The sequence below is a fragment of the Xiphias gladius genome, chromosome 24 (assembly GCF_016859285.1).
Source record: "Xiphias gladius isolate SHS-SW01 ecotype Sanya breed wild chromosome 24, ASM1685928v1, whole genome shotgun sequence".
In the NCBI taxonomy this organism is placed as follows: domain Eukaryota; kingdom Metazoa; phylum Chordata; class Actinopteri; order Istiophoriformes; family Xiphiidae; genus Xiphias; species Xiphias gladius.
In genome coordinates, this window is record NC_053423.1 from 13,495,274 (window position 1) to 13,523,028 (window position 27,755).

The 27,755-nt window shown below is 41.7% G+C and overlaps 7 protein-coding genes across 11 annotated transcripts in view; 3 read left to right on the forward strand and 4 right to left on the reverse strand.

The window, feature by feature from the left end:
- The first annotated feature begins 110 nt into the window (after nt 1-110).
- LOC120785893 (cytochrome b-c1 complex subunit 7) lies at nt 111-2,733 on the forward strand. Its single transcript, XM_040120852.1, has 4 exons — nt 111-178; nt 1,751-1,819; nt 2,003-2,169; nt 2,552-2,733. The coding sequence occupies exons 1-4, from the start codon at nt 160-162 to the stop codon at nt 2,627-2,629; spliced, it is 333 nt and encodes a 110-aa protein (XP_039976786.1). The 5' UTR covers nt 111-159; the 3' UTR covers nt 2,630-2,733.
- A 70-nt stretch (nt 2,734-2,803) lies between these two features.
- lrrc14b (leucine rich repeat containing 14B) lies at nt 2,804-5,876 on the reverse strand. The gene is made up of 3 exons (XM_040120851.1): nt 5,348-5,876; nt 4,493-5,118; nt 2,804-3,958 (listed from the first exon to the last, which is right to left on the reverse strand). Exons 1-3 carry the CDS (start codon nt 5,621-5,623, stop codon nt 3,280-3,282), a joined length of 1,581 nt encoding a protein of 526 aa, XP_039976785.1. The 5' UTR covers nt 5,624-5,876; the 3' UTR covers nt 2,804-3,279.
- Nucleotides 5,877-6,546: 670 nt separating this feature from the next.
- On the reverse strand, nt 6,547-13,424 carry LOC120786037 (protein naked cuticle homolog 2). 2 transcript variants are annotated; one of them, XM_040121075.1, is made up of 9 exons: nt 13,085-13,416; nt 12,968-12,994; nt 12,794-12,873; nt 9,107-9,161; nt 8,671-8,741; nt 8,317-8,424; nt 8,095-8,230; nt 7,774-7,917; nt 6,553-7,644 (listed from the first exon to the last, which is right to left on the reverse strand). In XM_040121075.1, exons 1-9 carry the CDS (start codon nt 13,107-13,109, stop codon nt 7,178-7,180), a joined length of 1,113 nt encoding a protein of 370 aa, XP_039977009.1. In that variant the 5' UTR covers nt 13,110-13,416; the 3' UTR covers nt 6,553-7,177. The 2 variants fall into 2 exon arrangements, with proteins under 2 accessions (XP_039977010.1, XP_039977009.1); XM_040121076.1 differs by lacking the exon at nt 8,317-8,424 and having other exon boundaries at nt 6,547-7,644; nt 13,085-13,424.
- A 392-nt stretch (nt 13,425-13,816) lies between these two features.
- On the reverse strand, nt 13,817-16,149 carry gatad1 (GATA zinc finger domain containing 1). Of its 2 annotated transcripts, XM_040121856.1 has the most exons (6): nt 16,027-16,145; nt 15,639-15,908; nt 14,847-14,969; nt 14,684-14,743; nt 14,302-14,485; nt 13,817-14,221 (listed from the first exon to the last, which is right to left on the reverse strand). In XM_040121856.1, the coding sequence occupies exons 2-6, from the start codon at nt 15,816-15,818 to the stop codon at nt 14,031-14,033; spliced, it is 738 nt and encodes a 245-aa protein (XP_039977790.1). In that variant the 5' UTR covers nt 15,819-15,908; nt 16,027-16,145; the 3' UTR covers nt 13,817-14,030. The 2 variants fall into 2 exon arrangements, with proteins under 2 accessions (XP_039977790.1, XP_039977789.1); XM_040121855.1 differs by having other exon boundaries at nt 15,639-16,149.
- Nucleotides 16,150-17,139: 990 nt separating this feature from the next.
- chrac1 (chromatin accessibility complex subunit 1) lies at nt 17,140-19,687 on the forward strand. Its single transcript, XM_040121206.1, has 3 exons — nt 17,140-17,351; nt 17,576-17,702; nt 18,526-19,687. Exons 1-3 carry the CDS (start codon nt 17,193-17,195, stop codon nt 18,603-18,605), a joined length of 366 nt encoding a protein of 121 aa, XP_039977140.1. The 5' UTR covers nt 17,140-17,192; the 3' UTR covers nt 18,606-19,687.
- A 116-nt stretch (nt 19,688-19,803) lies between these two features.
- On the reverse strand, nt 19,804-23,097 carry si:ch211-57n23.1. Of its 2 annotated transcripts, none has more exons than XM_040121205.1 (4): nt 23,059-23,097; nt 22,494-22,668; nt 21,254-21,808; nt 19,804-20,176 (listed from the first exon to the last, which is right to left on the reverse strand). In XM_040121205.1, exons 3-4 carry the CDS (start codon nt 21,799-21,801, stop codon nt 20,035-20,037), a joined length of 690 nt encoding a protein of 229 aa, XP_039977139.1. In that variant the 5' UTR covers nt 21,802-21,808; nt 22,494-22,668; nt 23,059-23,097; the 3' UTR covers nt 19,804-20,034. The 2 variants fall into 2 exon arrangements, with proteins under 2 accessions (XP_039977139.1, XP_039977138.1); XM_040121204.1 differs by having other exon boundaries at nt 22,993-23,085.
- Nucleotides 23,098-25,493: 2,396 nt separating this feature from the next.
- Nucleotides 25,494-27,755, forward strand: part of pip4p2 (phosphatidylinositol-4,5-bisphosphate 4-phosphatase 2) — a 28,345-nt gene continuing 26,083 nt past the window's right edge. For both annotated transcript variants that reach the window (XM_040121203.1, XM_040121202.1), the window contains exon 1: nt 25,494-25,798. In XM_040121203.1, coding sequence (XP_039977137.1) covers nt 25,693-25,798 — 106 coding nt within the window. In that variant the 5' untranslated portion in view covers nt 25,494-25,692. The remainder of the gene's footprint in view (nt 25,799-27,755) is intronic.

The following is a 27,755-nucleotide window of genomic DNA, read 5'->3' on the forward strand; positions in this document are numbered from 1 at the left end:
CACTCTGATCGATTTGTCACAGAGCGTCGATAACGTTAATTTGTTCAATAGATTTCTACAATAAATTTCTAAATAATCTGTAAACACGTCATGTCAAATTGCGCAATGCCCTCAATACTCCCTACCCATGACGCACCGCGGTCGTTCTTAGTGGTAAAGATGGCGTCGAGGGCACCAGGTAAATGATCAAGTGTCCTTTCTGATATTTCTGGTTTTAAATGAACTCTTAAAAGATCGTTTTATAGTGGTATGGCGTGACACATGTTATACTGCATCACATAATATCGCAGTATGTACATTTTGTCCTGGCGGAATATGCCTTTTCGTACATTTGACTTGTGTGTGTCCTTTAGTGTCCCCGTGCTAACAGATGCTAATGGTGCTGGTCAGCTAACGTTAGCTTAATATGAAACGCTGGTGCTCATCAGTGTATTAAACAGTGTTTAGTTATGTTACAACCAGACAGTCGCTAGCTTGTCCCATTTAGTGTAGAAAATGTTTGCCAAAGAGCTGTTGTCTAGCCCAGCTCGTGTTTCGTGTTATGCTAGAACACTTAGACTCGGTTGTCTTCTGTTAGCTCCTCATCAGTAGAGTCGGTGTTGTGTTGTTTCAGCTGCGATTCTAATGCAGTTGGAGATGTGGGCTATATGATCTCAGTTGGGCAGGTTATCTACTGTTTGTCATCCAGAATTTAATGTCCTAATCAGATAATGTGATCTGAAAGTCACAGGTGACTGTCCGTCTCGTAATGTAACCTCTGACGTTCCGAGTCACCTGAGGTTCTGTACATAAGAGATTTTCAGGTTTTAGTCTAAATTTTTAGTTAACATAAACTGTACTAAACGCAGTGGGGGAAGAAATATTTAAATACAAGTATCAATACAACAATGTAAAAATAATCTATTACAAGTAAAAGTCCTGCATTTAAAATCCTACTTGACTAAAAATACAGAGGTATCATCAGAAAAATGTACTCCAAGTATCAAAAATAAAAGCACTGCCTCTGCAGAAATATGGCCCTTGATTGGCACAATATCATATAATACATAATAGATTGTTAGTATTGCTGCATCAATGGGTAAGCAGCATTTCACTTCCGTAGCTGCTTGAGATAGAGCTAGTTTTGACTACTTATATATGATATACATTAGCTAGTTTAGTCCTGTGTTTCCCAACTTACAGTTCAAAACCCCTCCAAAGGGTCGCTAGATAAATCTAAGGGGTCCTGAGATGATTCATAAGAGAGGAAAGGAGGAAGAAAGGAAAAAAAAGTTCTGTTACAAAATGGTGCTGTAATATTTGGGACTTTTTATAATCTTTACCTTTTTGATATAAATAAATTCAATAGTGAATAATTTAATCTCTTCGGGCCTCAATCAGTTATTATATTAATAAATTTAGTGGAGTAAAAAGCACAGTATTTCCCACTGAATTGTGGTGGAGTAGAAGTATAAAGTAGCAGAAGATATAAATATTCAAGTAAAGTGAAAAATACGTCAAAAGTGTACTTAAGTACAGTACCTTAGTATATATACTTAGTTAATTTCCACCACTGCAAAAATGTGAGTCACCTGAAAAGTTAATGGACAGAAAAAATACATTTGTACCCAAGTAGTAGTGATACTATCATTATTGCAACCATACTCCTTATTCCCCATATCCTCTGCTAACTTTTTTCTTGTCGGTAAAATCAGGTTGAGCTGCCTGACTGATCCTATCTGTGTATGTGTTTTTCTTGTTATGTTCACAGCAGCCACAGGCAGGCTAATGCTTGGATTCCGCAAATGGTATTACAGCATGTGTGGCTTCAACAAGATCGGTAAGGCCAAAGAACAATGTGTTAATCAAAACATGTAGAGTTTACAACCCAACAATGCTGCTGGTTTTGATGGTACAGCATGACAAGACTACCAATGAAAAGATAATTGTCTTAGATGAACACGGGCTATTGTTATTGATTTTTCCATCTACCACCTTTAGAGTTGCATGTTTTCTCTGTCAGGTTTAATGCGTGATGACACAATCTATGAGGATTCAGATGTGAAAGAGGCCCTGAGGAGGCTTCCAGAGAGCATATACAATGACAGGATGTTCAGGATCAAGAGAGCCCTGGATCTGTCCATGAAGCAGCAGATCCTCCCTAAAGACCAGTGGACGAAGTATGAAGAGGTAGGCTGAAAACATTTACAATTGTTTTTTGTTCAGGATGGAGGTGGGATTTAATGGGAAAGGCATAATGTTGGCAATGGTATGGAGTTTCAGATAGGACATAGGGGTAATTCAGTAGCATTTTTAATAGTTGTTTCACACTGCATGCTTATTTTGAACTTACCTATATAGTCAATAACCAGATGCTACCATATAGAAAAACTGAATTTTCTATTTAAGTGATTTAAGGAGCTTGTTGCCAAAGTGGATCGGGAGAAAATCTAAGAGAGTAAAAGTTAAATCTGTGTAAAGAGAAAAGGATCAATAAAATGAAGGTTTACGAGGATCTTCAACAGTCATAATGTCTCTCTCTCTGAACTCACCAAAAATGTTTTCCCTTCAGGATATCAGTTACCTGTCCCCATATCTGAACGAGGTGATCCGTGAGCGGAAAGAAAGAGAGGAGTGGATGAAGAAATAGATGGCTCCTGGTCTTCAGTCAGTGCATGGTTGTCCTCTGGTGTAATGTTTAAAATGAAATGTAAACTATATAAGACAGTGCTCATTAAACAAATGTACATTTTAGAAGATCTGCAAGTGTCACTTATTATGTCATGTATGGTAGACTGTTTTAAGATTTGATTTATTGGCAGAATGAATGAACCAATCACATGTGTACACCTGTTAAAATGGGATCTTCCCCATATTGCAAAATTGTGACGTTTACCTTTTACAAATCCAGTTATATACAACATTTAAAACAGCATATAGACATAAGAACACATAAAATAGATTTAGGTAACAAAATATTTTAGGCAAACTTCAAGTTTCTACCTTAACCACTACAGTAGCTACATCTGTCTGCACTGCAAATGTTTGTGGCTTTCAGACTGTAGGAGTTACTGGGAAGAAAATAATGATCCTTTGTTGAGATAGTATGTGGTCAGGAATCGAATTCCTGTATGTTGATGTTAACGTTTAGTCAAACAAATCTAGTTCATGAAATTTATTTTCAAAGCGTTAGCCTTCAGTGATGACAGTTTGCTAGCAAACTATACTAGCACTATAACTAAATTAAATATGACCCTTTTCTGTCAGTCTATTCACTTGATCCTTCTAGAGGCAACCTCATTAATTAGGTTTCTGAGCCTGAGATCTCCTGTCATCCACGTCATTTATGGTATTTATAAAGTTCCCAATGACATTGTTAAAAGACTTCAACATAGATACTCCCAGCTCGTTGCTGGTTTCGTTAATGTCTGGATCATAGGCCCCCATGAGTGGGGTGCACACCTCCACGCTCCCCCTACCAGCACCTTCCAGGATGGCCATCAGCTGGCCCCTGACCTCCTGAAACAGATCCCTGTTGTAAAGCAGTAGGGCTGAATCTTCAAGAGGATAACTAACATCCTCAGAGTAACACTCACGGGGAACTGGTACCTCTATATACCTTAAGTTAGGAAAGCCTGCAGATAGCATGGAGAATAACCTCCGCAAGGCTGCAGAGGTTAGAGGGTTTCCCAGGAGTTTGAGTTCCTCCAGCACCTGACAGCAGGCCAGAGCATTAGTGAAACTGTCCATGTGCTCGTCCTCGATGTTACATTCTTCAAGGGCCAGGCTGGTCAATGTGGCTGAACAACGGCTGAGCAGTTTGTGGAAAGAGTTGGAGAAAGAGCCGAAGATGTCATGTCCGCTGATGTCCAGGCGGACCAGGGCCTCACTGTGGAGGCTGTTGGCCAGGTACGTCATGTCCACGCGGTTAAGGCAGCAGTTGGCCAACTCCAAGCACTGCAGAGGAGTGTTGAGAGGACTGGATAAAGAAAACAGGTAAAGGGAAATTAATTGGTTTGGAATGAATGGTCAGACGTACCAGAAATTACTGGGCCTTCATTTTTGAACACAACTGGAAATTTTTATTTAGTGAAAAGCAGGCCGATACACTGGTAGGATTTTTTACGTAGGATTTGCATAATACTGGTCTGGTAACAATTGTGGTAAATACTTAAATCCCAGAACTAATTTCTATATGTTTTTATTATGCAACATTTTGCTCATTTTTTAAAATTCTAATTGTTTAAATTATATACCAACAGGTCTTTTGTTTAGGATTTACACTCCTGCTCTATTCCATTGGAACTGTGAGGTACATCTGACCTGCAGCTGTCTGTCCTCACACTGGCATCATGTCAGCAATTTTAACGGCAAAATATCTCATTCTTAAAAACCTTAAAAGCTGGAATGTGCTGTGAAGCCGGTTAAAGTTGATTATTATGGGCTTATTTAAAGCTCTTGATGTTGCATTGCATCTTGTTCTCTTTCTTTATCTCTCCATCTATTTACTCACTACAGCAATCTGCGTAGATGTCCAGTAAGAGTGGAGAATCCCACACAGAGCTCAGTCAGGCTGCTCAGCTGTGCCAGCAGATTGCCAATGGTGGCCAGCAGATCATCATCCGAACCCAACCTCCTAACATCCAACGCCCCAGCTGGCAGGGTCAGAGACTGTAATTTAGGGAATTCCACCCTGGACAGAAGCACCTCCAGGTGTGGGGCCTCCAGGGGAACACTGTGGACCATCTCCAGCTTTGTGATTGACTCGGGTTCTGCTAGACGAAGAACATAGAAGAGCTGCTTGAGAGCGAGGGAATCAGCCCGAAAACTAGCAAAACGAAGCTTCAGTGGACAACAGCGGAGGAGGAGGAAGGCCTGAGCCACAGGCTCATAGTTGCGGCCTGTGACAAAACCATTCAGGCGGACATCAATAGATGTTTCGCAGGCAGATTGGGGCACATCGCTGGCTTGCATGGCCACCATGGTCTCATAGCACATTTGGGTCAGGAGCTGGGTTCTTGCCCATCGACCCAGGGTGGACCTGCAGGGGCAGTCCTGGTGCTCGATGTCTTTCAGGGCAGTGAGGTCCACCACACGGAGGCACTTGGCATAAGTTCTTGGAGGAGACAGTACATAATCCTTAAAAAGAACAAGACAAAATTGTAATAAAATCTTTTGAAGTGATTATCTGGTCCACTTATCACAATGTATGATCATAGTAAGCCAATAGCAAGTGACACAAGTATGTTTATGTCAACTGACTGAGAACCTAAACTTGCAGGACAAAAGGATCAGAAATATAGAACACAGCAAATAAAAAAAATGCATGGATAATGTACTCATATCACACACGGGAAGATTTAGGTACCTTTAAGCCGGTCAGAACTGCCTTCAAACAAAGCCGGCAGGTGCGTGAGGTGAGGTCTATCTGACAGTCCACCGTCTTTCCCAGGAGCCTTTGTACGTTGAGCTCGGAAAGAGGCCACATTTGGACCAGAGCACGCAGCAAGTCAGCCTGCTCATGGAGGTAGCACGCCTTGAAGAGAAGCGGGTAGAGATTAAAAGACACATAGCTGAGGTTTTCCAGAGCGGTTGGACCAGTCTGGATGAAACCCTCAGCAGCAAGGAATCGCAGGGACTTCATGTTTCCAGGTTTTTTCCCCCTGCTTGTCGTACCAACTTTCTTGTTGGGAGCTGCTGTCAAACAGCTCTGTGTGTCAGTGTTTTGCCTCCTCCGTTTGCTTCCTTGTTGATATCCTCTGTTGCTGTCTGTCGGGGTGTTGTGATTTTGTTTGGGACGAGGCTTGCTGTGGTGAGGCAGGAACAAGGCACGAGGGTCTCGTGGTAGGTAAGAGGGTTAAGGTTATTTATAGGAACAGCTGTCTCACGTCCTTCGTTGGGGCATGGTGTCTATTTGCAACTTTTGCCAGAGAGATAAGTAGGAAGAGCATTTTGAATGCCGCTGGGAAACCTGTCACTATTCACAACACCTCTTTGTGAGGCCTACACTACACAAACAGTAAGAGCTGGAACGGCCACAGAAAACAACGCTGTGGGAGCAGAAGTAAAACAGCAATACAGGAATAATCCGAACCTGAGGAGTGAGATATTATCTTTGGGTGATGTTTAATGCAATTCAAATATTAAGTTGTTATGAAGTGCTTTATAACTGCAAACTGCTTTATAAAGAATAGCTTTTACCACTCTCAAAATGCAACATGTCATGTGCTTACAATGTATAATGTTCTACCGAGGTGTCTGTCAGTGGAGACGTGGGTATTGCCTCTTTCATGACAGATTCCTCCTGATAGAAACATAAGCGCAAATGTCTAAAAAAAACCCCGATGTTTGATGTTGTTTTAGACACCTAAAATATATCCTGCTATTCTTACTTCGCAGAATGTATCTCAGTGTGACATTATAATGTCTGTATTGTGCCATTGATATGGAAAAATACAATTACAAACAACATATGATTGTAGTGTGCCCAGAAATGAAGGAATGCACTGCAAACAGTTGTTCTTCTGTTTAAGGGAAGCTCATCTCACCTGAATCTATTGCTCACATTGAGTAACTTCTGTCACCAGCAAGAAGAGAAAACAAATCATGGACTTTAACTGATAGTAAGATGAAGCATGAACTACAAAATTATTCATTGACAATATATATTTGTTCAGTGATACCCACATTTGGCCAGAAAGCTGACATGTTACCATGTCAGAATAAACAGAATAGACACCTTTTCATGGCAGACAAACTGTGTATTACTTTGCACATCATGTTAGTATCTTCAAACAGAGAAAATAATAATTGTTAATATGCAATGCCGGGTAGAGTTCAAAATACAGGCATGATATAAACACTACACACTGTACTTTCAAATTTCATAGCTTAAGTGGTAATCTACCTGAGAGGAAACTGTCAATCCAAAGCGCCATTAAAGTGTCATTCAGGCAACATTGAACTGAACTTCCAGGATGTAGCGTATGTAATCTTACAGGACTTTGTTTGCATTAGATAACAGTGCCTTAGCTTGATTCCACCACACAGTGGATATAATGTAAAGGAGGTCATTCAAGGACCTGCTGAGTTGCATTTGACCTCCCAAACTACTCATATGTCAGTTCATCTGACTACACCCACTCCTCTCACCTGAGCTTGAATCCAGTTTCATACAGTATGTGTTTTGAGGTGCATTTTATGAAGGGTGGTAGTGGTGATGGTGATGATGATGGTGCTCATGGTGGTGATGGTGCTCATGTCTCTGAGCCAGAGGGGCCCCACAGGAGGGCTCAAGTTTATTTAATATCTCCCTGTCCATCCCCGGCTGGACCTGGGAGCCGGGAGGTCTAAGGGGCGTGGGAGCATCTTGTACCCTGGAGCGAAGCCTCGCAGCCCTGCTGTGGGTATGATGGTGGACATTATGTGTTGGAGGGTGAGGCTGGGTAGGATGGCACCATGAAGCAGGATGTTGGCCATGCAACCTGCAGGACTTTCCCTCCCCTCTGCTCCTGTCTTTCCCCACTGACGTGGGCTTACTTTTTAGGGAATGAAGGACAGAGTGACTTCTGGGAGACTCAGAGGACATGCAGCTCTCTCTTCCCACCACCACGTGGTGCTGAAGAGCAGAGTGAGCGGGCTGTCTTTGTTTCTGACAGGGTGACTCTGGAAAAAAGGAGGAAAAAACAGTCCAACTTCAAGTGTTTCCCAACGAAACAATATACCAGTTCATGAAGTGAGATGCTTATATGCTGATAAGTGCAAACCATAACAATAAAGGAGGATTTTCTATACCTGTATTGTCAAATTTGGAGGTGTAGTTTTCAACGCCAGCTAGATCCAGGTAGTGGTTTCTGCGCTCTATGTTTTCATCTACACAATAGAGTTTCCTTACTGGGCTTCCTACCTCCTGAGACGCACTCTGCTCCTTCCCTGTGGCTGTTCTCAATGAGAGAGGGACAAAATCATCAAATCATGACTTTGTCTCTGTAGTCCTAGTCCCACCGTTCTGAACGAGGTAACAGTTTTGGCACAGTGACACTTTGGATCCTCAATGTTTCCCCCACGAAAGCGATATTTATGGCTCCTGGAGCCAGAATAAAAATGTCATTTTACCTGTTTGCGAGAATTTGTCTTGGCAAGCTGAGGGAGTGACAGCCAGCTTGATCTTCATGGGTGTGTCATCACTACAAGGCTGCTTGATTGATGCCTCTAGAACCTCATACATGGAGTGTATCATACTGGACATATCCTGCAGAACACACACACACACATCCACTGTGTACAGAGATACTTTAAATTTGAATTATTTAAACAACAAGCAAGAAAGCAAGCTACCTCCTTTGTGACCTTGCCACTGTTGTCAAAATTGTACAGTGTGAAGACCCACTCCTGCTGAGAGTCCTCCTCAAGCACCATGTCACACTGTGTGTCCTGTACATTCATCTATTGTCAGAAGGACAAGCTTAGTGCTACTGCAATGAACATTCAGAATAATAGTTTGACATTTCTAGGTCACTAATTCACAAATGTAATTTCCATACACACAAATTCATAAACAAACACTTTACGCAACTTACAATACCCACAGAGCCATCCGGTTCTTCAAGTTGTTTGGAAATTACAAAAAAAAAAAAAAAAAAAGATTTGCAAATGTTGTTTGACCCATGAAGCATGAAGATTAACACTCACAGCAGCATGGCTTGTCTTCTTCTTTGCCTTTTTATTGTCCATGTCAGGTGTCTTCTCTGGTGGCAAAACCACTAAACAACACAGGGCTGGATTGTGAATAACAATATTCAGCAGAGCCACAGTTTGAAGGTAGCTATAATCACTATTGTGTTAGTACGCTGTGCCTTTATAATTCATTTATTCCTTGAAATAAGCTCTGTTTTCCATGAATCTTTGGCAGCAGAGAGGAAACTAAAAGCTAACTAAAAGCTGTACATCCAAAGGTCCAAGCTTTCCCACATAAATGTGAAAAACGGATGTGAAGCAAGAGAAGTATGACGTTAAAGTTTATGCATCAAAAATAGTAATGCACTAAATCTGCATGATAGGAATTTAGCCCTTTATATTACATAGAAGGTGAAAAATTTCAGCATGATACATGGAATTCTGTACTCACCCTTGAGGCTGCGGTTATGGCCAGACTTGATTTCCCTCAACTCTACATACAAGTTCTGTGAGAAAAGTGAGAGAGAGTGTAAATTAACAGACGGCACAAAGTAAACAGAGGCCGAAGCGAAAGAGGAGAGGAAGCAGTTAAGTGACTTTCATGTCCCACGAGTGCTGGGACGGATCTCCAGATGTGGAAAAAAAACTACTACTACATCTAATCATACACATTAAATCCGCTTTTTGCACTGCAAAGCAAGAGAGGACTGAAAGCACTGAAAGCGACAAGACGTCTCTTATCTCTCAACACAACAATATATCACAAACATCACAGATGTTTGGGCAGATGCAGATGAGCAACAAACAGGATGATAAGATGAGTGCACACTCTCAAACCCACATACACCTTCCTATACGCACAACACAACCGAGATCTCTCCACACCCTCTTCTCTCTGACCCGCCACGCTCTGCCTGCCGTGAAGCTTTGATGCCGGGTGTGGTTTCCACTGAAAGGGGGTGGGAGGTGGAGGAGTAATGATGCAGGTAGCAGATAGGTGTGCGGCTGGCAGGGTCCTCTGCTTACCTCTCTTTTGTACACCCTCATGACACAACATCCATTCATGCGCCCATCCTGACATAGCAAAGTTTGGTAGAACAGGGGCTGCCTTTGTCTCAGAAAGACTGTGTCACGGCCTCTCTGATAACTTGATACCTGGAAAGGAGGTTTCACTGTGAGGGAGGACGGGGATGCAACATGGTGAGATGATGCTCTGATTACTCCTGCATTGGGTCTCTTATCTTAATATCATTAGGATGCATGTACTTTGTTTTTTATGTGAAAAGATGAATCAAAACCAAGTCACACTTTTGTCTACACATGCCATACAAAAAAGCTCTAACGGCATGTAGTAGCTAAGAGGTCCCAATTTTCAAAATGATCAAATAAATGTTCATGAATTATGACTCAACGCTAAAGAAAAACTTGATCAATTAGAGGCTCAGAAGGAAAAGAGTATTAGTTTTATAGTTGGAAACACTTTATAATAATGCTTAATTAATGTGTAACTAATGCAATGAAATAATGCAAGATGTATCAAGAATTTCTGTTGTTTGTTCTCACCGATAAAAAATTACTATGTCGGTATGAGTTTATGTGATTAGTTAAAGCTTATGAATTGATCAACAGTTAATAGCTGTTGATGAGCAGAACAGTACCTAATCTCATAGAAACATGAAACTGTTTATATCAAACTGGTAGTAAGATGCAGACATTTTGACACACCAGCAAGAAAACTGCGCATTCTCCAGGGTTTCAGATAAAAGAGGAATGTACCTGGACAAACCAGGTTTCCTTGGTTCATAGTTGGCATTTAGGGTGGATTTTAGCTGCCAAGACAAAATCACATAAGCTACACTTTGAAAAAAAAGTGAACGTTAAACACAGAGCACATTAACTGGGACTGAAGGGTAGATCCCCTCTCCAAAACAAAATAACAAGGGGAATGTTTTTCTTGGTGCGCAGAGGTCGAACCAACCACTCCTAGACGTCAGTTCTGTCAGGCAATATGAAGCTGAAGAGATTAAAGCCCTGCTCATGATGTTTGCTCTTGAACGTTACAATATTTACCTTGTGTTTATACACTGTAAGTCATCCTCCCTTGCAAACACACATACAGTGCAAACAGACACGCACACCCGTTCAACCCAGTGATCGTAGCAAAGCGAACGGGTTTGTGTTTCATCAGAAAGTGAAGTTGTCGACACCTCAGCTTGAGTCGCTAGCATTTGAGAGCCATGAATTTTAGCAGTTAATGTGTGTGTGTCTTCAGTTTTTACCCACGGCACATTTTTTTCTCACTAGTTATCTTCAGCAATTCAACAAAAATCTCTATATGTGTCACTGCCAAATCATGTGTTACTGTATACATTTTTCAGTATTACACCATAGTTTTAAGATTTCTTTTACTTTTAAAAACTTTTTGTTTATTTATCTATTTAACCATTTTTACTGCAACACCTTTTTGAAAACTGTGAAACTCTGTGAGGAAAATACTTTAAATGTAAAGTTAAGGCCAAGACTTAATTCTAAAGATGCAAAAAGAGAGTTCATGGAACAGCAAAAGCTGACAGAAAACAATATTAGACCTGTCACGCAGTGAGATGACTTATCCGTTCACAGTTTACAGCAGTGGTGTCATGGAGAATCACACTACATAAGCCTGGAAAATCTAATCGCAGGAAGCGCTCGACTGTTAAGATGCACTGAAACTCCACCACAAACCTTTAAACAACTTGGCAGAGTCGACGTCTTATTTTCCAAACTGCACAACTTTCCAGAACTTTACAATGTCGTGGTACAACGGGATCCTCAGCCTCGCACACTTCATGAACCTCAAAACAATGAAACCGGCGATAACTCACATCAAATCTCGTGACTTTGGGAGCTGTGCTAGGAGATCAAACGTGTTGAAGAAAAGTGAAAATGGCACATTGGCTGTTTATCATATTTCATTTGAGATGGGTTTACAAGTGAATTTACTGTTCCCCACAAGCAACCCTGTGATCCTATGATTCAGATAAAACATCTGTGATTTACTTTTATTTACAAAATCTGGTTAAACAGATTCAATCAGTGTCTTCATAGTTATTATGAGAGTATGTGACCGTCACCGGCTTTTAGAGTCTTTCATGAATTAAACGTAATAAGGAGGACATCTTCCCTGGATTATAAGACTACTATATCTCAGTATCCAAGCCCCGAACATGACTGCTTCATCAATGCTAACAGTCTCCATGTGATGCCATTTACGCAATTAATACCCACCCCTCTCCACACTTCGCCCTCTGCAGCTCCAAACGCCCCTCCCGACATCTCCCCCCACGGCCCTCACATTCTGTCTGGCTGGAGAAGGAAAGCAGTACCAGATGTGGAGATTTTTTTTTTTTCTTCAGTGGAGTCCTGTATAAAGACCTTGCTGTTTGGAGGGGATGACTGTGCTGCACTTCACAGACTTGAAAGTCTCTTTATAGAGATGCAGGAGGAAGGGCGGAAGAATAAATATACGACTACTCCCAAACACCTTTTATGTCTCTTGGATGTGATGTGAGCAAACACTGTTTGTCCCAAAACTGGCTTCACGGCGATGAAGCTGCTGGCACTGCTATAAACCAGTACGAAGAGGCTGCCCGTGTTTGTGTTTTTGCTTGTTGCTTGTTTTTTCTGCAGTATGGCAGCAGAGCTCCGTGGGTGTAATGTACAGCTCATGCATTTACGGGGATGTTGGGCAGGAGAACTCTGCCTTCAAATACTCATTTGGTTTTTTACGTACAATCAATGTACGGTCAAGTCAAGTCATTTTTATTACTATTTTTATAGAACAGTCTAACTAAATTACAAATCAAATATCTAGCCTCTGGCTGTCATTACCATGTGACCAGTTTCAGGTGCTAATTAGTTTCCATCCACCCATCACTGTGCCAGCTTCAAGCCCATCCTGTTATCTATCAATACCAGAACACTGCATTGTTGAACTGATTTTTTTTTTTTTTTTTTTTTTTGGGGGGGGGGATACCTGGGTTTATCTTTATTTATTTTTTTTACCAGCGTCTGTATACCTGTTACTCAAATCATATGTGGTCTATTAACTAAATGATATGCGCAAAATAAGCATAAATTATAGAAGTAAAATTTCTACCTTTGTCAGTTTTCTTTTGTGAATGTGAATGGGCTCCAAGTCCCCCTGACAAGTCAGCACACTGGAAGCCAGACTACCACCTGCAGAACATAAGAGTAAATAGCCTATGTTAACACATGTGCAAACCCATGCGTGAAGTACGTATAACACACAGAAGCTGGATCTGAGTCTTACCTTCAGGACTCTGCCTGCGCTTCAAAGCTGTTCAAATAAAGAGAGAAAAATGAATGCGAAGTGTGATAAACTGCAGTAATTCATTTGACGACTGGCCAATTTAGTGTCTCATCGCACCAAGTTTGGACTGGAATTTGCCCATTCTCCTGCCGTTTCCTTTCGATCAAGAGAAGTCCATAATGTCCAGCCCGTGAGGGAAGAATAACTCTGACGGGAGTGAAACATCCATTCCTCCAGGGGAGCAAAAGGAGACTCTTTCTCGCACACGGGCAATTTCGCAGACGAGGTGAAGCTCGGTACCTTGACCGGGATGTTCGTCGAAGACTGTAGAGGCAGAGCGAGAGGCTTCGCTTCTGCGCACTTCCTCCTTCGGTTACGGTCGCTGAGGCTGAGGAGACCGCTGTTTTGTTTCCTGGTGGACAACGATGGCATAAAAGCTTCTTGTTGTGAGACTTCACTACAAATTTGAAATTAGCTTGTGCTGGAACAATGCCGACTTTTGGTTATTTTTAGGTAATAATATCAATAACATATAGTATATGAATTAATACACCCCGTTTGTACATTTAGACTCGTGTTCAACAGAAATGTCCACCAGGCACCCTTGCAACATGTATCCCGAGCAAGAATCACATCAGATATGCAGATACTGTTGCATCTCGTGTGCTTTGACAGCATTGAGCGTGACACTTGCGGTTGTTGGATGTTTCTTTCATTGTAACTTTGCTAACATTATTTTATTGTTGCCATAATAAAGCTATGTAAAGTAATGTTGGGATATGTCCCAGACAGCAACTCAATAAATGAATAAATATCCATTTACAAGATGGAGAAACAAGATTTTTTTTTATTACTGAATACAAAAGTAATATTCCAATACTGCAGATGTGTAAACAACTTTTGTGAAATGTGGTTGCATCTGGTTTCTTCTGTGTCAAATTACAGTTTATCTTCAATCTGAAGTAATGGCCATAGTTAACAACCATTTTTGTATTTATTATATTACACAAATATACAAATATCTGTTTAAAAGCAACAGAGTAAGTCCATATCAAGAGCCCTGTTAACTGTTGCCACCCACAGACTCTTTGACAGTGAGGGCTGGTGTGGGTCCTATGTGGGTCCAGATGTAGCCTTTCTCTGGTCGGATGGGGATGGTAGGGAAAGGAGAACTCCGCGACTTGAAATATTCAGAGGGGGCGTGGCACACAAACTCCAGGTACTCCATCTTTCTGGGAAGATCCTCCTCTGGACCTGGAACAAGACAGACAGTTCCCAGAAATAATCAAACAAAAGGCATAAAAATCAAACAGTTCTTATTTCACATTGCTCACCAACAATGTATGTCCCGGGATCAAATTGGTCCTTTGGGCTGGCCTGGGTGGGGATTAGCCAGGTCAATGCTGCACTTTTTTCACAGTACTGGTCCTGAACAAAGCCTCGAATCTGAGCGTAGTACGACTTTCCGTCCTCTTCATCTGTTACTTTGATCACATCCCCTGTCTGGTAGTAAACACCCTGTCGGTACAAACAGAAAGACTGAGGATGACTACAGTCTGGCTCCTTCTCTCACATGTATCACAGGACGAAGGTTTAGTACAACAGCACATTAATTACAGTTGCAATTAGATGAAGAAATACTTAGTCGATATGATCATCTCTGATACTGAACAGAAACGTAAGATCATTTTTGCTTGCTAAGGACGAGCACCATACCTTATAAAATACGGATTCTGACGTGATGATTGTTGCAACGGATTCTGGTGCTTTGATCGGCTGAGTAAAGAAACCACACACAACGTTCAAATGCATAAAACTCGCATTGCAGAATAAGAGAAAAAATAACAAATCTGACCCATCAAATCCATTGCTGGCTTACATTTTTGAGTTTAAATATGTGTCTTCTTCCCTTTCCCTTTGTGGACACTTTCTTCTCAGATGCAGGAGCTTTGTACTTGGTACTTCTCAGCCGTGCAGACCTCCTGTGGATCTCCTGCTTGGACTAAAGACAAAAACAACATGTATCGGGCATTTAGCTGCGGTTCAGCATGATCTGATTATTTGCTTAATCTAGAAAATATCAGAAAAATAAAGAAATGTCCATCATAACGTTCCAGAGCCCAAGGTGAACTCCTTCCATGTGTCCTTTTTTTGTCTCACTCACCGATCAAAAAAAAACAAAATACAAAGACGTTTTATTTACAGCGATATATAACATAAATGCAGCAAATTTTCACATTTATACAGCGGCAGCGAGCAAACGTTTTGCATTTATTCTTGATTAATCACCATTAACGTTTAGTAGATTGACATTTCATACTGATCAATTACCCGGCAACTTGTCATATCCTTGAATCTACCCTTAACTGCAATGATTTTGCTAAATATCCCCAAACACAGACAGATATCAGAGTACTCTCATTTGAAAACGTCCCCATATCCCAGTGAAGTCACCAGGGGTGCAATCTTTTTGTCCTGGAACATTGTTTCTGTATACATTGTCTATGGAGCAGCTCTAGTTTTTATTACAACCACTACATATGGGTCTGTTATTCTGTTGTTTAAGGAGGTACTTGATGAAATTCACATGACTGAGCGGTACAGTTAGACCGGAAGTAACATCTGTGGATTTTATTTTAGATTGGCGAGGCATTTGCACAGAGTAACTGACCTGTTTGCCCCCGCCATTGCTGGGCTGTGCGCTGGAGGACATGGAGGGTCCTGATGCTCCGCCGCTGCTGCTCTTCCCTGTGCAGTTGTTACACAGGATTTCTCCCTGGTTGCCCTTCTTCCACATGGACGAAGAGTTCGTCTTGCAAACGGTGCAGCATGGTTTCAAACCCAGCGGCATTGTCAGTGGTCATAAAACGACGCCAGGGTACGAAGAGACGAGTTTCAGTGTTCAACAATGAGAAGCTGCTGCTCAGACGGCTCCTGCTAACTGTTTATCATCAATATTAGATCGACGAGACTCCAGCAAATGAAACCAACGGAGACAAATGTGTCCGTTCAGTAACAGATAGACGTAGGACAGCTGGCTATGACATGAGACTACTTACGATAATAACAACAGCATTAAATATGGATTGTTTATTTGTGTATCCAAATGACCGCCGCTGCTGAGCGCCACTGTTTCTTCTTCTGCGCTGGCCTCTGTCATCGGCTCTTCTTCGGTGGTTGGGATTTGGGCAAATACTTAAGTCAATCACCGCCACTGGACTGGAGGACACTGCGCCAACCTCAATCCGTTTCTGGAAGTGAGTTTACTGTTGAGAAATGGTGAAGGTTGTATTAAGAAAAAGTTTGACATCTTTAGGAGTCATGTATTTACTTTGTTTAGATAGTTTCCCTCTCTGCTAGATATTTGAGTTGTTTTGTAAGAAGTAGGGTACTGCTTGGTGGGTATTGGACCAAAGGCGAGCTTGGGGAGTCTGTGTATAAAATAGTGAAGGGCACCCTCACCCATCTGTTTTAAATGACTATGATGTAAAACTAGACGTTATAATGGAGAGAAAAGGTTTATATACGAGAAGTGCAGTATTATTATTTGGACACAATGAGAATTTATTCAGAGATGTCGAGTTATTAACACCTCACCTCTGTTTTTAAGTGTTTTAAATGACTTTTTTCCATTTTAAGAGACCATTTAAGTGTAAAAAATCCAATTAGTCCCTATATAGTTGCCAAAATTTCTCGTTTTAATTCCTCCCTACACCTCTGTATTATTCATTTATATTTTTGTGTTTTGTCTTACTATCTACACTTTCTTAACAAAATGAATGATTTGAATTTTTTTTTTTAAAAAAAGGATGAAGCTCAGTTTTTGTTAGTGCTATTACAGCTGATTAATGTTTATATGGTACTGCCAAAACTGTTTTACAATGTAAGTTTCTTTTATAAACTAAGCACAAAATAGTACAATCCAGTACAACAGAAAATACAAACAAAAAAGAATAAAACATTCTGGTCACAAAAATTCAATGCAATGCAATATCCCTGTCAAATACTCAGCGACATTTTTTTTGAAACTATAGTTGTTACAGAATGAAACAAAATGGTGATTTTGAACATATTTGACGGTAACAGCAATAGCGCTGGTTTTCCAGTCTCCGGTCCAGCAGGCGGCAGTAATCCAGATCAACAGCGGTTAAATTGAAGGAGAAAAAGAAACGCGTCAGTGTTCAAAACAATACTTGAAGTTCCGCCTGTCTGGCGCCGTGTTCACATGAAGATGTCTCAAAATAATCCCGACAAAGACGACCACACGTCTAGCAACAAAAAGTCAATCTCCCTCCCGATTTCCAGAGTGAGGCTGATCATGAAGAGCTCCCCGGATGTCTCCAGCATCAACCAGGACGCTCTTTTCCTCACCACCAAGGCGACAGTAAGCTGCAGTTTGATGCTAAATTATCGGTTCGCTGAGCTGTGCTAACTCGTCAGCTCACCCACCTGCTGCCGCTGCCGCTAAAGGGGCTTAGCACCGCTAGCTTCTCGGAAAACTGTAAAACGCAGCCGCTCCGGTTTCTCTTAGAGCTCAAGTACCAACTTTAGTGGGAATTTCTCCCCCGCTGACTTGTGTTGTTGTTGTTGTTGTTGTCTCTGTTGAAGGAGCTGTTTGTCCAGCACCTGGCTCTCTCCTCATTCAACAACGGATCCGGGAAGGGAACCAACACCTTGTCCTACAGCGACCTGGCTAACACCGCGGAGGAGACCGAGACTTTCCACTTTCTAACAGGTGAGACCGGGCCACAGTCTTGACAGACCTACAGGGACTACCTGAAGCATGCGGTGTTGGTAACTACTGTTGGTAACCTTTACCCCTGAATCATTAGTGTACCCTGGTGGCTTTCTGAATGTAGGTAAATAATGGCCTTCCTTTACTACCAAATAATTGTATGGTGTAATTGATCTCATCTCTCAAAGGTTTTTCCTTAAGCCAAAGTTCTTTATTGTACCTGTAAAAAATGTTTTTCCTCTTATCCAAGCCATTAAGGCACTAATATTTACTATTCGAGTGTAATAAATCTGTCAGTGTTCATTTTTGAATGTAAGCAGCATTTTTACGCTGTATTAGAATCTATTAAAAATTACAAAATGTACTAGAAACAAATATTAGTGAATCAACAAATTGGTGCATTTAAAGTGAAATATACAGTAGTGTCAACAAAAGTCAAAAAGTGTATTTTTCTGCAGCAGTTTTTGAAACATGTTTGTGTAGTTTTGTATTCTGCTGAGGAAAGCTAACATTTAAAGTGTGATTGCAGGCTGATTGACCTGATCAGCTCACATTTAGTATCCATTCCTGAGCAGGGACTAAAATAGCTTTAAAGACCTGCTCCCACAACCAGGCATCAGCCATGGAGTCATGGTCAATAGCAGTAAACAGTTTCATCATCGTCGCCTTGATACGGCTCGATAATTTCTGACAGCTGAAATGGGCCAAATGTCTGTGCTCTGTCCCAATAACAGGGATGGCATTGTACGTCGGCACAAAGAGGACAAGTAGTGAATGCAGTAATGAGTTCAACACAGTGTAATATTCTCTTTTTAACTGACAGATATCCTGCCTAAGAAGATCTTGGCTCGAGATTACCTCAAGTCTTTGGAGCAAATGCCAGAAGAGGACACTGACTTTTAAAAAGGACACTGGCCGCACTTCACATCTGGACAGATCAAATGTACACGTCCTGCCATTCTTTTAAAATTAAGTGACTGGCAGAAGAGACACCCTGAACTTTCTCAATGCTTTTAAATACATTGACAGAGTTCAGCTGCAGGGCGTGGAACTGGAAGTAAAGGCACACAGAGCTAATGTGAAATCAAGTGAAGACTCGGAGATCAACTTAAAAACAACAACACCACAGAGAGTCTTAGAGGAAAACTAAAACTTGTACCATATATCTACGATAAATAATTGATGCTAGCAAGCTAGATTTGTATTAACGGCCTAAACAAAGCAGCCTTAGATGGATCATAAAGCAATCATTCCTTATGTGTTCTACAGAATCAATTACCTCTATAAAGACAATATTTTTGTGTCGTCAAAAGTACTGTTTTTGCTCATAAATGACACACTTGAATAGTAGATCTTTAACATTTCTAGGATTTCAGAATGATTTTGCCTTTGTCCTGTATTCCTAGACCCTCTTGGAATGATTCCTGATGGCAGTGTTTTATACATTTTGTTTGTTTTGCATGTAAAGCTATTAGGAGGAATTAATTGGTTTTTCTAAACAACTTGCAGGGGCCCTTCATGTAACAGACATAGAATTAATTCCACACAGCTGGAGCACAGACGTCTCAGCTCCTGGGTTTTTACTGCCTTTCAAATATGATTGGGTGAACACTCTATTTTAGAGATGCTGTCAAACATTGATTTTCAAGTGAAATGCACTGGTTTTCCTAATTCTAAGTTATACATGATATTGTCTTTTTTTTTTTTTTTAAAGATATTGTCATGTTTTAGTTGTGATTTTCATAAATACTTGAAAGTTGTTTGAACTGATGGAAAGTACAAATAACTCTGTTTCCCAGTTTAAATACAAAGCAGCTGAACATGCTGTGTCTTCCCAAATTAAAATTCAGACTCCACCCAACACATGTGAATATTTAAAGTGTATATAACAGCTGACCTCCTTTCAAGGCGTCTTCATATATTTGCGAGTTTGTTATTTAGATTTGATATTAAAATAAAGCAAATTAAACAAGTCACTTATTCTATTCCAAGCTTCACAAGTGTCTTGCAGTTTTACTAGAGGCTATTAATGTGACCATGAAATCTCGATGTGGAACATGTTTGCAAACTGGCAACATAAAACTAGATTTACTGCTACAAGTTCATCAAAACTCCCCTGATAATGTGAGGTTTATTAATCTACAAATTCCAGGTTACATGTTTTACTTTTGTAGGTATGTTAATGTCATAATAACGTGCATATCAAGTGTGTTTTTCCGTCATACTACCGACTTACATAATCCTGAACATGCATGCATTGTTGTACTATACATGATTATATAAATACAGTTCAAGTAAGGGAAGCAAAAGAGGCAGTGGGTCCATGACATTGTCACTGTTGGAAGAGTTTGTTGATTCGAAGCTGCATGTTGAGCATAGTTTTCTCTAAAGTAGAAAACTGCTCCTCCAGGTGGTTAACCATGTGCTCTCTGCCGTCGATGGTTTCTCTTGCGTTGGCGAGATGCTCCCTCATGCTGAAAGGGATGACAGCAACAAGTAAATGCCTGAGACATATACACACGCACTGCCTTGCGTGAGACTTGAGAACCATTTTAAAAATCCCATGACCGTCCGAGAGTAACGACTTTGCTCTCATCTAACACAGAGAAAGCACTGATTTGAAAGTTAATGCTCTAAAACTGTTTTAGTGCCAGTTCCCGGTCTCAGCCAGATGACTGCCGGAAAGCACTGGAAATGACTCAGCTGCTTCTGTGGCCAGTGTTTCCACTCTGTCTTTGGCATTCAGTCAGTGCTTGGGTCGAACAAGAAACACTGATCTAGGGTTCCTAATTACCTCACTAATAACAATTTAGGACTAGCCCCACAGCTGGCCTCTGGTCAGTATTTACTGGAAATTTAATTGCTATACTTCTGTACATTGAGGCTCAAAGTGGTGTATTGTGACTGGTCTCAGCAAAACATGTATTTCAATTTTGTATATAAATATGCAACAGAAAAACCAAACCACTGATAAATATACCTGCTCCTGCGTCATTAAGGATGCAGTCGGGGACATATTCACATTAAACTCCCGTCTTCAGTCACTATGCCACAGTTTAAAAGCAGACAGTTTGTAGCGCTCTTTGGAGCGGCTAACTGGGGGGCATCATGTAACTACTGAACATAATACACATTCGGCTGTAGCACCGTTATGTGTTCATTTATTCATTGGAATCTGGTCGCGGGGAAAATATTGCAGCGCCGAGCTAATGTCTGTGCTTGTGTCAATCATTCTGCTGCTGTAATAACTCTTCATATAACAGATTTTTATTTAAAAAAAAAATACAGAGTGGCTGGAATATTTAACATTTTCTTATATTTGCCATAAATATATTATGTTGAAGTATTGAGGGGAAAGGTATCAGACTTATTTTTATGTTATGGGTAGTGTCCACAGAAAACATTAATAATGCTGATGAGGTTGTTGCTTTTTTATAAAATGAAATATAGGATTTAACCCCCTTCCCACTCTACTAATTTCAGTACAGTCCCTTAAGTGATTCAAACCACAGACCTGATAGGTAAATGGTCCATGGCTGTGTATTTCTTACCTAGTGAAAACCCCCTGCTCCTTCCCCTCTTTCCTCTTCTCCGCCAGTGAGACAAACACCTTCTCCATGGTCTGCATAGTTTCTGCCACACTCAGGTGGTCTGAACGGATCCCTTGGACCTCCTCTCTGGCCTGGTGGTCATAGGAGATCCCTCCCTCATCCACCCCGCTGGAGGTGGACACAGCCTGCAGGGCAGCCCTGTTCTGCAGAACAAGCAGACGGGACTTGGCAAACTCCTCAGGTCCGGCTATGTTTTCCCAGCAGACTGCAGAGGACGGAGGTAACCAGAAGCGCTGGCTGCAGTTAACCGGTTTTCCTGGGGTCTCTGTGACGAAGGGGCTGTCAGCGGGGAAGCTGTGGAGCAGCTGCAGAAGAGATGATCCAGACCCCCACTCCCAGTCCTCAAGGTCTGCTTCCCCTGACTCTTGTTCACGGGGAAATGTGGGAGGAGGACCTGCTGGTCCTGTACCCTCTGCTGGGGAGCAGACCCCCAACAGCAGGCAGCAGGACAGGCAGAGCACAGCCCTGCTCACTGCCCCGTGGAGCATTTCTAGACTGGTTGAAACATTAAGTATTAAACTTGATTAGACTTGCAGGAAAATAGAGCAAACAGAGCCGGTCTCCTCTCTCCTCTTACCAACACAAAACAGAGACTACTACATTTCCATCCTGTGCTTGGAAGAAAAAAAAGAGACCTTTTTTTTTTTTTTTTTTAGTGAGCCATGATGGTAAAATCATCAACGTATATGCACAATTCCAGGCAATTTCTGGACAGACTACATTGTTAAAGAGGACTGGAGATTTGGATGGACAAGGAAATTTCAACTGGCTTTTTATAAATTAAGATTAAAAGTGAGACTTTTCACCGGCATAAAAACCGAGTCAGTATTGGCAAAATGTGATTTTTACCTTCAAAATAACAGCATTAAGTATGTTAGGTTTAACAAAAATAACAAAAAGGGGTCATTGCAGCGCATATTTCTCCACCAAGTAATTTGTACTCCTCTAAAAGGCTGCAGCATAAAGATATTTTTTATTGCTTATTTTGTTACCGGAAGTTTTACTCTCATTTCGGCGGCTTCACGATAGTTTGCAAGAACAGTAAGTTTAGGAAGAAAAGAAAAAAAGCATTTAGTCCGCAATTTCTAATCCTTGCAAAACCAGGCTCAGTGGGAACCACAATTTGACGAATAATCCTCCAGAAATGTCCCTTTTGTCCGGTGTACATGAATGGCCTTACCTTGCAGAGAAACCCCAGCGACGAGGCGGTCTGTGAGTGCTGCGACGCTCCTCTGGTGCCTGAAGTCGTCGGAAAAAATGACTCGTAGCCCGCAGCCTGTTACATGCGATCTGAATCACTATTTACTGGCCCGGCAACAGCAGAGGCAGGAGCAATTATTTTGTCCCCCCAGAGTCTATAGAGGAAATGAGGGGAAATTGAATTTAATTGCCGGTGAGAGACAGTGTCTGTAGGTATTTATGTAGCCTGTACTCACTTAAAATGTGGATTTAAGTTTCTATGCTGGATTTCACTTTTTTTTTTTTGGTAAAACTTGTTCATTTGCAGCCTTTTTGTTCCTCTTAAGACCACAAGTCAAGACTCTGTGAATGGACTGGTTGGAGGAGTAGGAGGTGTGATGCTCCTGGTATTTATGAGCCATTTTACAATGTTCTAAACGGGACCAGCCAGACCTGAATTTGCCCCAATTTTAAACTCACAAAACCCCCTGCGATCATACCTGTGCGTTGACACGGTTTGGTCCGAATTCCGATTTACACCTAAACATCATGTTTTAAGAACAAACCTGCTCTGTCCCGAGGCTGAGGAATTTGGGATTAATTCACATCATCGGTGTTAATCTAGTGAGTCTTTTGAGTGGCCAGGGAATCAATGTGGCCTGTGGTTAACAGCCTGACATAAGCAACAAGGAATGGGAGACTTGTTTTGGCATAAACAAGTGAGGGTGTTGTAATTTTAGGGGGAGGAATGGACATGAGGCACACAACTCCAACCTTACATCCATAAACTAGGTAATTCCTGAAAAGGGTGGAACTCTAAAAGGTTGTATCAGATCACTACAGCCCTGTCCACATGGATACTCGGCTGGTGGTGGCAACCAGATGTTGTTTTCAAGTCCCGGTAATGATTCTCAAACCATTTGGGGAACAAAGGCTAAATAGTTTTATTCAGATGAAGAAGTTTGAGTCGTGTTTTGACTCCGTTGTGAAATATATCAGGTGGAAGATCCATATACAGTCTGGTTTACTGTTGTTCACACTTGTATTGGATCTTTGCTGCAGCACTTTGCATTTGAAATGAAAGAAATGACTGAACTGGGTTAAAGTGCCAACTTTCAAATTCCTGTACTATGACACTGCTCAGCCAGTCCAGTCGAATCAACTACAGCGGATGAAACACACCAGGACATAAAGAAAACGGGCCGCAAAGCAGCATAATGACAACAGGCACGATCTAATATGACTCATGGTCATAAAAAACTCCCACAAAGCCAGAAAAAGCAGCTTCCTGAACTGCTGACCTCCAGAACAGGCAGTATGACTGTAGTCACAGCAAGTCCACTGTAACACCACTGCTCATCTCACCTCACGGTACCACATGGAGGATGGAGGATCATGAGGATAAAGTGCCAAATTTCAACTTTATGTAGGTACAGAACATGTCAGTGGAAAACCTGTAGGAACTGTAGATCATTTTACTCCTCCATCTTTTGACTTGGCCCGTGAACAAACAGCTGTTTGGTCGTGTTTGTCTGCAAGGCCGTAGCTAACGCTGGGGATGCTGAAGTCGCGTCCTTGGTATTTTTCTTTTTTATGTCAGTAGATTTTCGGGGTTGTTTAGCAACCTTGGGGGACTTTACATTTGACAATTGAAAACTTACATATGGTGGATATTTTATAAAGTGTTCCCTGTATTTTTAGATTCATTATGTTCCGTATTCATTATGTTTCAATTTGACAATTTTTAGGCCAATAAACTAATTAAAAAAAATCATGATAAAATAATTAAAAAAATGAAGGCTTTAGAATTTCTCCCCCTGAATTTCATTCCTGGCAGTACGGAGAAGGCTCCAAAGCAGCATTTAGAGTTTCATGTTGGGAAATAAAATTTGCAAAAAGCATAACTTGAAAACAACATAACGTCAGCTTTTCAAAAAAGGCAAGAAATACCTCTGAGGGTATTTCTAAAATCCCGGCTACAGCCCTGCTTGTCTCTGTGTGCTTCAGACGCATGATTGAATGTCTAATCAGTTTTCATACAGTGGCTGAATCTGAGCAGATTAAATGTTCAAAGTTTGCTCTTCAGCCAGTCAATTCGATTCAGTTCAGATTCAATACAACTCTATTTATCTCCGTGTGTGTGCAGCACCCGGGCCTCCCAGATCAATATATACACGCACAATAAATAAGAAAACAAAGAAAAGCACTTTTAATCACAAACCTAAAATAAACTAGTACTTTCTTCAGCTAAATCATAAATTATGGTCCAAATATCGATGGACCTCTCAGGCCTGGACTTCAGTAATCCTACATAGACATCTAGTGGCAAAGACTGGAAATTGTTTCTTTGCTGCTTTTTACCATTGAGTTCCTCATTGAAGACACTGAAGTTTGATCTGCTTGTTATGAATCTAAGCAGGATTTCATAGTTACTGCTGATAATTTATGGGCTAAAATCCAAATCATTCAAATAATCTTGTGCATGTGTTTACAGGCTCGTGGAGGGATTACTGAACGGGACCAAATGGGCACACGCTCTGGGGCCCAAGGGGTCAGCTGGCCCCTGAAACAGAGCCTTTGTTTGAGGTGACTGTTGAACATTTCCTGTTGGAAAGTTGGTCAACTGACCCAAAAAGATACCCAAAAAAAAAAGGACTTCAGAGAGACTCAAAATGGCCTATAAAAAACATTAAACAGCCATAGAGAGGCGCAATATGCCCACAAAGAGACGTGGAACAACTATACACACACGTGTCATCTGTAGTTGTTTTGTTTCCCTTTCAGTTAAGTTGTCTTGCTCCTATCTAGGAGGGGTGAGGGGCCTTTTAACATGTTCGTTCCCAGGGGCCCGTTGTCTTATAATCCGTCCATGTGCAGGCTGCAATCAACTTAAATTCACTTCATTATTGTACGCATTTTTCTCACTAAATTCCTTCACAGTGTCCTATGTGTGCGCTATTTAGCTCCACATACAGCGCACATGAGCACTGCCCTTGCCCGGGGCCATGTCAGCGAGGGGGCGGGGAGCACCGCGGAGCTCCTCCTCCTCCAGTCTGCCGTCACCGGTGCCGCTGGACCGGAGCAACTCGGCATCAACAACCAGCCGCTGGTTGCTCCTTCGTGCTGAGTGAAGACTCGGCGCTTCCCGGAGCCTCCCCGCCGTCTCTGCCCGTCATTTCTCTCCGTTCACGGTCAACGACATGGCCTCCGACGGCATGGACGAGCGATCTCCGCTGCTGTCGGGCCCCAACTCCGGGAATGTGACCCCCACTGCTCCCCCGTACCTGCAGGATTCAAGTCCCCGAGGTAAACACACGACATGTAGAGCCCCGCTGCCTGCGTGCTGAATCATGTACGGGGCGTATCGAGTTCGTGCAAGTGCGTAAATTAAACTGCGGCAAGGCAGAGCACTGCAAGGCAAGGGCATCGGTGGGAAATCAATCGGCAGCTGAGAAAAAGGTGGAGCTTCCCCCTGTGAGAACTAGAGCAGTGGGTTAGAGAAGAAGGGCCTACAATAACACCAGCCTCTGTTTTTCACTGCAGAAATGCTTACATCACGACTCCCCGGGGCCTGTAATGCTCCGGGTCTTCACCAGAAAACGATAGGAGTCGTCTTGTTGCGCTGCCAGGCCTCACTGGATGTGGGCTTTTCTTGTGGGTTGTTGATTGACGGAGGAGAAACGACCCACTGCAGGTGAAGGCAGGCGAGCAGCCTTTTGTCCCAGCTACAAATCAGCAAAATCCCCAGATGTGCCCTTTGTGGATGGGGCCCAAATCAGTAAATGCCACGAAGTCCCATGTATTTGATGGTAGCTGTCAGTTTGCTCGTTTGCATGAATATGGGATTGTTAACAACAAATATTTGGCCTTGATCTTGCAAAGGCAGCTCGAATATTCTTTCATGTTTTGTATCTTTCATGCAGTTAAAAAAAAGCAAAAAAAACCCCCCAACAAAAACAAAAAACCATGCACATTTATGGCCAGAAAACGCAAACAGTGGCCACATTTTGCTTAGTAAACAGCTGCATGCAGGTTACAGTACCATAATGCATGTTGGGCTGAATGACCCAGGCAGTTACAGCTCATAAATCCTCTGACAACTAGGTCTGGAAGCTGCTGTCAGGACTGGCCTTTGCACTCAATTTAGTCTGAGCAGATTCTGAATTTGTGCAGCAGAAGAACAAATTCCCATTTTGAAGCCGGAGACATGCATCGTCACAAATGCTGTTTGTCTCTGGCGGAGGCTTCGCTTGAGAAAAAGTTCCCTCCTAGAGTTGTTCTACAGAAACATCCAGATCTGATTCTCATGTCAGAGGTATAATGTTTTGTTTTCGGTCTCGTTTGAGCACCTGACCGGATTTTCATTTAGAGCTAACATTAACATAAAATCTGAAGTAAATTTATCTACATACACTTTGGAACTATATTTCTCTGATTGTACCTTTTTTGTAATGGGCTTATACAAACAACATTTCTTTTCTCTGGTTGCTCTGCTTGCAAATGAATGGATTCATTGACCGTGTAATACTGTTTTAGGAGCATTTCAGGACAAACAGCTAATATCAAGCAAACAAATACTGAAAATGAACAATTTGTTGTTCAGAAGTAGTCTAATCTTGCAGAATTCACACTTCACCACCGGGTTAATCATAAAGACTTTATCGCTGGACTGTAATAACCTGTAAACTCACAGCCTGTTTGGATGTTACAGCAGTAACTGAGTAAAAGCCTGAATGAATGTCGGTTTACTTCATGGCCTAGTTTCTCCCTCCCTCTCTCTCTGCAGTCTGGATTATGGCTAATTCCGGTTTCTTTAGGTTTGCTGGCCGACAGTGCCCAATGGATTAATTTGAGCCAAAGATGCCAAAACTGAGATGTTGTCCCAAAACAAAAATGCCTCTGATGGTGCTTTCACTGATTATAAGCCGCATTTAGGAAACTGAGTGAATTTGAGCTTTGATTAGAATTGAGTAAAAGCTGCTGTTGCTGTGAAAGTTACTGCAATCTCTGTTGTAAGGATTTCCTTAGTATTTTCAGTATCTGACACAGCAGTGAAGAATCATGACCCCTTTTACCTGTTGAACAGAGTTGTTCACAGGCGGGGTTCACTTGGCAGTGACAGGTAGAGATTCACTGTTTGCTGTATTTTCCTCCAATGGGCACAGCATAGTGTTGGTGATGGGTGGAGACCGATGACCTTGGCTGCACCAAGCCACTGTGCTTGACATTTTTGCGCTTGAATGGCAGAGGAAATTGAATCCAA

Coding starts and splice junctions, on each gene's coding strand:
- lrrc14b (XM_040120851.1), bottom strand. CDS start 5,623: ATGAAGTCCCTGCGATTCCTTGCTGCTGAGGGTTTCATCCAGACTGGT. Junction 5,119..5,347: donor CAGTTCTGACCGGCTTAAAG/GTACCTAAATCT, acceptor GTTCTTTTTAAG/GATTATGTACTGTCTCCTCC. Junction 3,959..4,492: donor CATCTACGCAGATTGCTGTA/GTGAGTAAATAG, acceptor TTCTTTATCCAG/TCCTCTCAACACTCCTCTGC.
- chrac1 (XM_040121206.1), top strand. CDS start 17,193: ATGAAGATGTCTCAAAATAATCCCGACAAAGACGACCACACGTCTAGC. Junction 17,352..17,575: donor TCCTCACCACCAAGGCGACA/GTAAGCTGCAGT, acceptor TCTCTGTTGAAG/GAGCTGTTTGTCCAGCACCT. Junction 17,703..18,525: donor GACTTTCCACTTTCTAACAG/GTGAGACCGGGC, acceptor TTTAACTGACAG/ATATCCTGCCTAAGAAGATC.
- gatad1 (XM_040121855.1), bottom strand. CDS start 15,818: ATGCCGCTGGGTTTGAAACCATGCTGCACCGTTTGCAAGACGAACTCT. Junction 14,744..14,846: donor ACATATTTAAACTCAAAAAT/GTAAGCCAGCAA, acceptor TTCTTTACTCAG/CCGATCAAAGCACCAGAATC. Junction 14,486..14,683: donor CAGAATCCGTATTTTATAAG/GTATGGTGCTCG, acceptor TTGTACCGACAG/GGTGTTTACTACCAGACAGG.
- LOC120785893 (XM_040120852.1), top strand. Junction 1,820..2,002: donor GTGTGGCTTCAACAAGATCG/GTAAGGCCAAAG, acceptor TTTCTCTGTCAG/GTTTAATGCGTGATGACACA. Junction 2,170..2,551: donor AGTGGACGAAGTATGAAGAG/GTAGGCTGAAAA, acceptor TTTTCCCTTCAG/GATATCAGTTACCTGTCCCC.
- LOC120786037 (XM_040121075.1), bottom strand. CDS start 13,109: ATGGGCAAATTCCAGTCCAAACTTG. Junction 8,742..9,106: donor CCATAACCGCAGCCTCAAGG/GTGAGTACAGAA, acceptor TGTGTTGTTTAG/TGGTTTTGCCACCAGAGAAG. Junction 8,231..8,316: donor GTGGCAAGGTCACAAAGGAG/GTAGCTTGCTTT, acceptor TGTGTTCTGCAG/GATATGTCCAGTATGATACA.
- si:ch211-57n23.1 (XM_040121205.1), bottom strand. CDS start 21,801: ATGCTCCACGGGGCAGTGAGCAGGGCTGTGCTCTGCCTGTCCTGCTGC. Junction 20,177..21,253: donor GAGCAGGGGGTTTTCACTAG/GTAAGAAATACA, acceptor CATCCCTTTCAG/CATGAGGGAGCATCTCGCCA.